Raw genomic sequence first — 9,812 nt, forward strand, 5'->3', positions numbered from 1 at the left:
TTCTCTGTGTAGCCCTGGCTGTCCTGGAACTCACTTTGTAGAACCCGCCTGCCTCTGCCTCCCGAGTGCTGGGATTAAAGGCATGTGCCACCATGCCCGGCTCCAACAGTGTATTACTGATCTGGTCTATTATCCAGCTTTGAGTCCATTTTTTTTTTCTACTTAGCAGTTTGTGTGGGCTTACATTTCACTTGTGTATCAGAGACTGAGAATCTGGGCACACTTGGCCCAGGACACAGCCACCAATTTTGGAATTCTAAGTTCTTGACGGTGTTGTCAGAAAGCCTGCAAAGTGGCTCCGTTAAAAGGGACAATACAGATACTTATTTGTATAACCAATGCACACTAGAAGTGTGTCTGTGTTGGAGGAATGATAACTAGCCAGAGTGAGGGTGCATGAAAAATTAAAACCTGCTTGACAAATAACCGCTGTCAAGTGCGCAGACAAGAGGGAATCTGAATACACCACTGTTACGGATGTAAACTGATCCCGGCACCATGGAAATCAGTACAGAGTTTCCTAAAAAGCTGAATATATACTCCCCATTTGGTCCAAGTCAGCCTGTCATAGACATTGAACATCTGTGTTTATTGCAGCTATTCATAACAGCTAAGTTATGGAACTGAACCAAGTGTCCATCAACAGAGGGATGGGTAAGGAAAATGTATATAGACACAGTGGAATTGTTCGTAGGAAGATGAATGCTGCTAGAAATAATATAGTCAAATGAATTAAGCTAGTCTCAGAAGACAAATATACTTCTCTCTCATTTGTTGTTCCTAAATCTCACATACATTCATAAAATTATGTATGTACATAGATGAAACTGTCGAGGGAGCAGAGAGTACTAAGGGGAGAGGAATGGAGGAGATAAAAGAGGGCAGTGGGTTTGGAGGAATATGCTGAACACACATTATATACATGTGTGAAAACGTCCTTACATTGCATAGTACCATGTACAATGAATATACACAATAAACATTTTCAAAGCGGAAATACTTTCACATAATAAATATCCCACGCACCGACAATTAAAAGCTTTAGAGAACAAGACAACAACTGTGTCTGGTTATACAGCGGGACATCAGGTAGCACCCACGGGGGGTCTCAGAGTGAGCCCAAAAGCAGGAAAAGAAAAGGACAAAAGAAGCAAACAAACAAAAAGCCCATTAAGGACTGCGGCCTGCGGATGCAGCTCCGTGGTAAAGTGGTTGCCATGGAAGCCTGAACTGGGATGTCCAGCACCTGTACAAAATGCCAGATGCAGCAGTGAGCATTTGTCATTCCAACAGTGAGAGCAGCTGAGACAGGGGGATCTCTGGGTCTTCCTGGCCAGCTAGATTAGCAAAACTTGAGAGCTCCAATTTCAGTGATAGACCCAGTCTCAAAAAATGGGACACAGAGAGGCTGAAGAAGAAACCCAAACTGACCTCTGGCTTTCACATGCAAATACATATGCATGTGTACTTGCAAACACAGATGTACACAAACACATGCATACCCTCCCGCCCACACCAACTCCAAAGACAGAAAGACAGAAGAAAACTGTTCACTTCACCATCTGGATGGTGCTACCATGAAGTTACCACTGTTAGAACAAAACAAAACAAAACAACAACAACAAAAATTAAACCCCCTGCAATTGGTACTTTTATTGGATAGCTTCTGTTTTACTTATTCATGTAATAAACATTTATAAATCTGGATAGTATTGGCACACACCTTTAACCCCAGCACATGGAAGGCAGAGGCAGGTGGATCTCTAAATCTGAGGCCAGTCTGGATTACAGAGCAAGTTCTAGGACAGCCAGGAACACACAGAGAAACCCTGTTTCAAAAAACCCAAACCAGCCAACTAACTAACCAACCAACCATCAACAAAAACATATATAACACAGTTGCTTTGAAACATCCCATGTAGTAGGCCTGGACACACACACACACACACACACACACACACACACACCAGCCTCTCCCACCTAGAGGACATAGTACGGGATGAAGGCAAGTGACAGTCACCTCTGTGGTTACCCAGGGGTTGTGAAGGCCTACAGCTAGCTGAGGGGAGGGGGCAGGCTGGCACATTCCAAGAAATGGCTTCTATAGCTCGCTAGGAGCAGCGGCTTGGCGTGGCCCCCAGTGGAAGCTACATGTGGTGAAATCACCACACATGGCCTTACCTCCACAGTAATGAATACTTCTTCCAGGTGGCTAGCGAAATTTTCCATCTCAATAATCTGTTGTTCCAATTTGCACATATTTTTGTGAATTTCATCCTGTGGAAGTGGGCAGAGCAAAGCATTACTGAGAGGCTTATTCTGTCCTTTTTAGATTAAAAAATATGTGTACTGATGTTTGCCTGCATGTCTATCTGTACACCATGTGTGTTCCTGGTGACCACAGAGCCTGGAAGAGGGCATCAGGGCCCCTGGGACTGCTGTTACAGATGGTTGTGAGTCACCATGTGGATGCTGGGAATTGAACCCCAGACCTTGGCAGAGCAGCCAGTGCTCTTAATTGCTCGAGGGTCACATTCCTTCCTTGTAGAGGCCTGTAGGTTTTATTCCCTGCCCACCCCCTTGAGACATACATTCGCTCTCCAGACAAAGATGGAGGGAGGTCTGTTACCTTAGCATGTTCCAGAGCTTTGCTGATTGGGGTTACTTCATGTTCCTTGTGTGTATCAAAATCCTTCTCAACAGTTCTTACTGGAGTTTTGCAAGTGACACAGAAGACATCAGCAGGCTCTTCTTCGTCTTCCTCCTCTGGGATGACATAGCATTCATACTCTTCGCTGGCACGGCCATGTGTGTACCTGTAGGCTTCCCGGAGGTCTTGGCACTGGTCAAGAGGGCCTTGCCCTCCTCCGTAGCCCAGGTCTTCGGCCTCAGCTGCCTCACCACTAAGCCCCCAGTCTCTCTGCTCCCTGCCTGGGTCTCTCCTCCTCATCCCATAAGAAGGATACAGAGTCCCCAGTCTGTGTTCATCTACAAATTCATCCCCTAATTCACGGTCATCTTCGGCTTGGGTTACTTCCCTCCTGATTCTGCTGCTGTCTCCTGGGAAGAGCTGCAGTCTATCTTCAGAGTCATACAGGTCCATGTGATAAAAGTGGAAGTCTTTGGGGGCTGCCGACCTGCCCAGCCCCGGTTCCTCCTCTGCTTCCTCCTCCATTGACACAGGGCAGCCCTTCTTAGTCAGTGGAAATTCTGAGTCCTAGGACACAGAAGAGGTGAACACCAGTTCCCAACAAGGGAATTGCAGTGGCTGAGCATGGAATGACATAGGTTCAGATCTTATCCAAGAAGTTAATGGTCACAAGGCACATCATGGCAATCAAAGTCACTGAATTGTCCCAGCCGGAGCTGACTCACAATTGCTCAGCAAAAACACATGGAGACCCTGGTGACCTAAAGCTGTCTGGGGAGCAGGGGGAGTTGGGGACACTGCTGCAGAAAGGTGCATTAGGAGAGTCAGCCCTGACTAGGGTCACCCCATGACCTCTTCCCCATTCACAGCCCTCACAAACCATGCAAGATCATAAATATTGATTATATTAGGCTATCAAGCGGTGGAATAATTTGTTATGAAATAATAGTATGAACTATGCCAGCCTAAAAATAACCCTCTTTCCCTTCTGCTATCATTTCCCCCTCTTTTGTTCATAGTCAGGCTCCTTCAAAAGACAGCACTGATGATGCTGATCTCCACACCGTGGCACGTGTACCCGGGGCTTTCCATGGGGAATTCAGGCACTGATATTATGAAGAGTTATCAGCTTTTTATTACTCTGGTTTGTATTTAGCTTTTCTCAGAGCTGCTTTGCCTGGAAACAAGCCAGCCTCTGAGGTTCTCTTTTCTCAATAGCCCTTTCTCTTATCATGAAAGCAAAAATGATACTTCCTGTTCATTCTGGATATTACATTGCACAGTAAGATTTCATTGCTTGGGAATTTAATAAAGCCTCCAGGGGGCTAGATGAAAGGACAGTCTGGAGGATTGACATCAATGCCAAGAGTGAGTGACATTAATGAGTGGGGAAGAAAAAAAAAATCTCAAGGTAAGTGCTTTCCAGCTCTTTGCTTCCAACAAAATTGCAAGAGGATCTAATCAAGTTGTCAGCTGATATATTATTTAAAATGAATGTTCATGATAGGTCATTATATAATTTTGGCGTACATTTCAGGAGCTAAAAGAAAGGAATGACATTGCTATAAACTGCCTCCATTCCCATCTACCTACACAGGCGAGCACAGTCACTCTGCTTGCACGGACAGACTGAAAAACTAAATACAAACTCTCTCATTCCTGCTGCGTTCTAGATGGTCTGGTTTTCAAACCTGGGTTGAGCCTTTTGTATTTAAATCAACAAAGTCTTTTCCACTTCATTAAAAGATGCATTTTAGGGCTGGAGAGGTGGCCCAGTCAGTAACGTGCCTGCCATACAAGCCCAGGGATCACGTAAAAGCAGCTGCAGCTGCATGTGGCTGTAACCCAACACTGGGAGGTGAGGAAGGGACAGAGACAGGCAGACTCCTGGAGTTTATCAATCAGCTGGCTAGCCTAACCCAATCAATGAACTCTGGGTTCAGTGACAGTCTCTGTCTCAAAAGATACAGAGAGAGTGATTATTGAAGGAACCTGACATCAACATCTGGGCTCACATGCACACATACATATGCTTACTCATATAAATATACACACACATATACATACACACACATACACATATATACACATACACACACATACACCTACTCATATAAACACACATATACACACATACATACACATAAACACATACACACACATATACACACATACACACACACTTATATAAATACACACACTCATTAAACACCACATATACACAAAAACACATACACACATATATACACACACATTCACTTACTCATATAAACACACACATATACACTTACATACACATAAACACATATACACATACACACATACACATACTTACTCATAGAAACACACACACATGCACTTACTCATATAAATACACACATACACACATACATACACATAAACACATATACACATGCATATATATATACATACACATATACTTACTCATATAAATACACACACATACACATACACACATGCACACATACACACACATACACACACATATACACATACCCTACACATGCATTTCTATTTTACTTTTAAATTATTTACCAAAAATTGTAATGTCTACATGCTGTTTTGTTTTCATTTAACTAAAAGTTATGTTGGTATCTCGATTTGGTAGAAAGGGAGCTTACTATTTAGAGACTTATGATTATAAGAAAAAATTTAAGGGGCTGGTGGGATGGCTCAGTGGTTAAGAGCATTGACTGCTCTTCTGAAGGTCCTGAGTTCAAATCCCAGCAACCACATGGTGGCTCACAACCATCCATAATGAGATCTGATGCCCTCTTCTGGTGTGTCTGAAGACAGCTACAGTACACTTACATATAATAATAAATAAATCTTTAGGCTGGAGCGAGTGGGGCAAACCAGAGTGAGCAACCTTTATTCTCTGCAACCACATGATGGCTCACAACATCAGTACAGCTACAGTGTACCCATATACATTAACTAACTAAATAAATAAATAAATAACTAAATAAATCTTTAAAAAAAAAGAAAAAGAAAAAGAAAAATTTTAAATAGCTGCTTGTCCCTTCCCTACCTCCAAGTCCTACATGCTTATTTTTTGTAGAGAAATACATAGATGACCAACAAATGACATTTCTAACATAGAATATGCTTTTACATAACACATTTTTGAAGGATCTACAGTGCCTGCAGGTTGCTGTGCACTTTGCTTATGTGTAAATCTATTTTTCCCCTCAATGGTTTCCAAGGCCCAAATTGCCTCCTAGCTATGGAAATTCAAGTATGGTCCCTCTCATCGTGAACAGCCTGGATCGGTTCATTCCTTACTTGTGGATGATTCTCAGTAGAACGTCTCAGTCTTTCTAAGAGGCCGTGAGTTCTGTTTTCTCAATCCTGAATGTCTGAATGCCCAGCTATTTGGGCATTCCCACTACATGGAAAGGTCTTACTGCTAATACCTGCTGTAAGCTCTGATTCGGCATCATGGGGACGAGGGGAGAGAATGAAGTAGAGGGTCAGTAGTCTGGAAATGACCCTCGCGAGGATGAGCTCACAGCTTCCCCAGGGGCCATTTCTCAGAGGGCGGCAGTGACGGAGGCGGAGACATCAGCAGCAGCAAGCCTGGGCTTCATTTAACATTATCCTATCTTCATCCCCACCTGGGCCCCAGGCTACTGCCTCAGCTTCCAGAATGAGGCGAGCCTGAGGTCATCCAGAGGCTCAGACGTTCCGGCACTCCTGGCTTGGGGCAACAGAAATGATCCGGATGCCTGCATTCTCAGAGTTACCATCTGGAGGAAACCTGGGGTTCTTTGCCAGCCCTGCTGATCTCACTGTGTGTCTAGGCTACACCCTTCCACTCATTCGTCTAAGTATTGACTGTTCCTGGGGAATGACAAGTGTGGATTCCAGAGAACAGGACACCACCAGGTGCTAGGCGACACGGGAGTGGGCCCTGCTGTTGTGGATACCCCAGACCATTAAATAAGGGATTATCACCCCATCTGGGACTGGGCCATGACTTCTGTCTTTCCTCTTTCTCGCCCTACACCCAGCCTCTGGTCCCATAGACTAACATCACAGTTTCTCCCTGAGGCGCTGCAGGCAGGAATACTCCTTGAAGCTGTCTGTTCTCCAGGCTTCTGGCCTTGGGCCCCATGGCTCTGCCGGGAACAGATATTCGGAAGCATAGTCCGCCATCTTGAATTCTGAAGACTCCGTCACTGGCCAGGCTCAGCTCTTTTGGATCCCTGGCACGATCCGCACTCCCTAGCTTTTCACTCTCAACGTGATGACAGCCCCCACCCCCTTTGCTAGTGGACTTCTATGCTCCTTTGGCCAACCCCTCTCCGGGTCTCCTAGTTAAAGCTCACTCTGGTTCTTGCTGCTAACAGCTTGCTACTGCTTTCGCTACTGCTCCTTAGCCACCCACCTCTCCTACCTAGCCTTCATACATCCTTCATGAAGACCAGCCATTCTACCCTTTCATTAATAGCGTGACATTTGCCCTCAAACCAGAGATGAACTCATTGGTAACATCCAGTGTTGGGAGTGGCAAGTTACTATGAACAATGGTTCTGGGCATAGAATCTGTAGATAATCTAACACACACCCCTCTCCCCTTCCCCCAAGGCCACTGCCCTCTGGAGTCACATAGTCTTGGGTTTACATTCTGACTCTGAAACACCTTAACAGGGTGACATTGCTAAACCACCTCTCTAGACCTCACTTTCATAGACAATAAAACAGTCTAATTAGCATCTGCCTAATAAGGTTGGCATTTTATGTAATGAAATGTTCTATATATTACATGGCCCAAATTAAGCAGTCAATAAGCCTCCAGTGCTTTTTGTTCCTGTTCTTGTTGTTACTGGTGTTATCGTTATTTGGACCAGCATCTTCTGCCTGGGCCAGTTTAGAAGCCTCCTACCTGGCCGCCTGTGAAGGGTGAGGACCAGAGATGGGGAGTAAAAGGCCACAGTGGCCATAGCAGTGTAGAATTGGCTGCTCTGGGAACACTTGGCCCAGGAGAGCAGCTGGGGATGGAGAAGGAAGCAGGGCTGAGGACTGAGCCCCCTCACACTCAGCCTGAGATCACTGTTCCCACACAAAACCAAGCCAGTGGCCTAGACAGAGATGTGGTGTTCTTGGGCTGAAGAGCCCCCTAATTCAATTTCTAGATTTTAATATGTCAAAACTGAGGGTTTTTCTTTTCTTTTCTTTTTTTGGTGGGGGAACAAGGGGCTTCTTTATAATCAATTTGTCAAAGATTTCTCTGCCCTGACATCTAGTCACCAGTCCAGTAAGAGCTGAGCTCTAACCTCAGGCTTCCTATGCATGGAGGATAGGTTCTCTAAAAATAAAACTTGCAACTCTCTCTCTCTCTCTCTCTCTCTCTCTCTCTCTCTCTCTCTCTCTCTCTCTCTCTGTGTGTGTGTGTGTGTGTGTGAGAGAGAGAGAGAGAGAGAGACAGACAGACAGACAGACAGACACAGACACAGAGACACAGAGAGAGACAGACAGAAGCTGGAGCTCAAAGAACCAACCTGAGCCACGGGGAGCACACCAGCAGGAAGGCTGACAGTCCTTTGAGGCATGCTAACAGGAGCCCAGCCTCCCCTGCCAGCATCTGGTCTGCAGGGTTCAGCAGCAGCAAAGCTGGGCTCCTGGAGCACAGGCCCCAGCACACAGCTCCCCTCAGCTCCCACACTCTTTAGCTTTCCTTCAGTCTCTTAGTGGGATCAGAACTGGGTCAGGAAACACTGATGACAAGCTGTCATTTTATAAAGTGCGAAATTAAGGTTTAGGAGAGTAATGAACCACAGCCCACACTGCAAGCATTAGGAGACTGCCCCTCTCTGCACCTGCAGTGCTGGCTCAGCTGTTACTCCTGCTTGCTGCTCTTGCTAAGGAGCCAGTTTGATTCCTAGCACACACTCTGGGCTGCCCACACAGCCTGTAATGCCAGCTTGCCCAGGCTCAGGCTCTGACACCTCTGGCCTCCACTCAGATCTGTACTCACAAACATATATCTCCATGCATGCACAACCATATACACAGAACTGAAAATAAATAAAAAGGAAGATATTTGCCTGAGTCCTGTGTAGAAGATGTGTCTTTATGATTCAATTGGAAAAGTCTTATTTTTTTCTCCTTCTAGGGACCCTTGGCATATCTGAGAGTCTGCTGAAAATAATTTCCTAGAGGTGAGACCATGGTGGCAAAGACATCATTTTGCTTTGTGTATAATTATAAATGCTCATGCTCATCTATGTAACTCCTAGAGATGCCTGAAGTACAGTCGAAGAAAATTTCCCTTTCAATGTTAGCTGTATAGTATGGTAAAATGGTTCTGACCGGTTTCCCAGGCACAGCACAGACCCCAAGGCTTTCTTTAAGAGGAGGCTGCCTGTAGCACACACATAGAAATCAGCAAGAAAACATGGATGTTTCAGTGTTTGAATCACAGCATGGAAATCAAGAGTCTTCAGAATGGATTGGCAGATTAAACTGTAAGAGTATTTACTTATCAGCACAATAGCACTGGCAGATAATAGCTGTGGCTAGAGCGCCATCCATTCTAGCAAACAGGCCCTGTGCTAAAAACATCGGAAAGACACAGTCAAGAACGGGCTGCCTCTGCCAGCTGTAGGGGACTTTTCACGCCTGGTACTGTCTGCAGGCAAGATGGATTCTTGCAAGTTCAAGCAAGCTAGAAAACATTGACCCAATCAAGTGAACTGTCCTATGACATCCCCACCCAGCTAAAGGACAATTAGGTGGTCCTTTAACCTAGTGGCTGTGTAATTACAGCACGATAATACAGTTTGCATTACCATAACACAATTATCCCAAAACTTGCCTGCTCTTTTAAAGGCCCATAAATGCGTCTTTTAACTCCACCGTCCTAGGTTTCTGCTGGAAAGTTGAATTTCTGTCTGTCCAGCTCCCCTTCCCAGTGACCTCTGAGTGCTCTGCAAGCTGGCCCTGCCTAGTCCACCCTGGGAAGTGGGGTGCCAAAGTTGGATGGTAACATGAGCTAGCGTCCACCACAAATAGCAACAGGCCTGCCATGAGTGACAGTCCAAATATAGACCTGCCACAGCAGCCTTGCCACTTCTTACCACTCAAGTGTCACCAGGGGAGGTCACAGGCTGTGCCCTGAAGCCCTTCATTTACTGTG

General features: G+C 45.3%; 1 protein-coding gene across 1 annotated transcript in view; it reads right to left on the reverse strand.

Moving 5' to 3' along the window:
• The window catches only part of Fsd2 (fibronectin type III and SPRY domain containing 2), a 35,698-nt gene extending 26,071 nt beyond the window's left edge, over nucleotides 1–9,627 (reverse strand). The window contains exons 1-3 of the mRNA XM_021218612.2: nucleotides 9,492–9,627; nucleotides 2,630–3,217; nucleotides 2,182–2,277 (exon numbers count right to left, since the gene is read on the reverse strand). Of these exons, the coding sequence (XP_021074271.1) occupies nucleotides 2,182–2,277; nucleotides 2,630–3,175 (642 nt within the window). The 5' untranslated portion in view covers nucleotides 3,176–3,217; nucleotides 9,492–9,627. The remainder of the gene's footprint in view (nucleotides 1–2,181; nucleotides 2,278–2,629; nucleotides 3,218–9,491) is intronic.
• Nucleotides 9,628–9,812: the final 185 nt, after the last annotated feature.

Source organism: Mus pahari, chromosome 1 (genome assembly GCF_900095145.1).
Source record: "Mus pahari chromosome 1, PAHARI_EIJ_v1.1, whole genome shotgun sequence".
Lineage (NCBI taxonomy): Eukaryota > Metazoa > Chordata > Mammalia > Rodentia > Muridae > Mus > Mus pahari.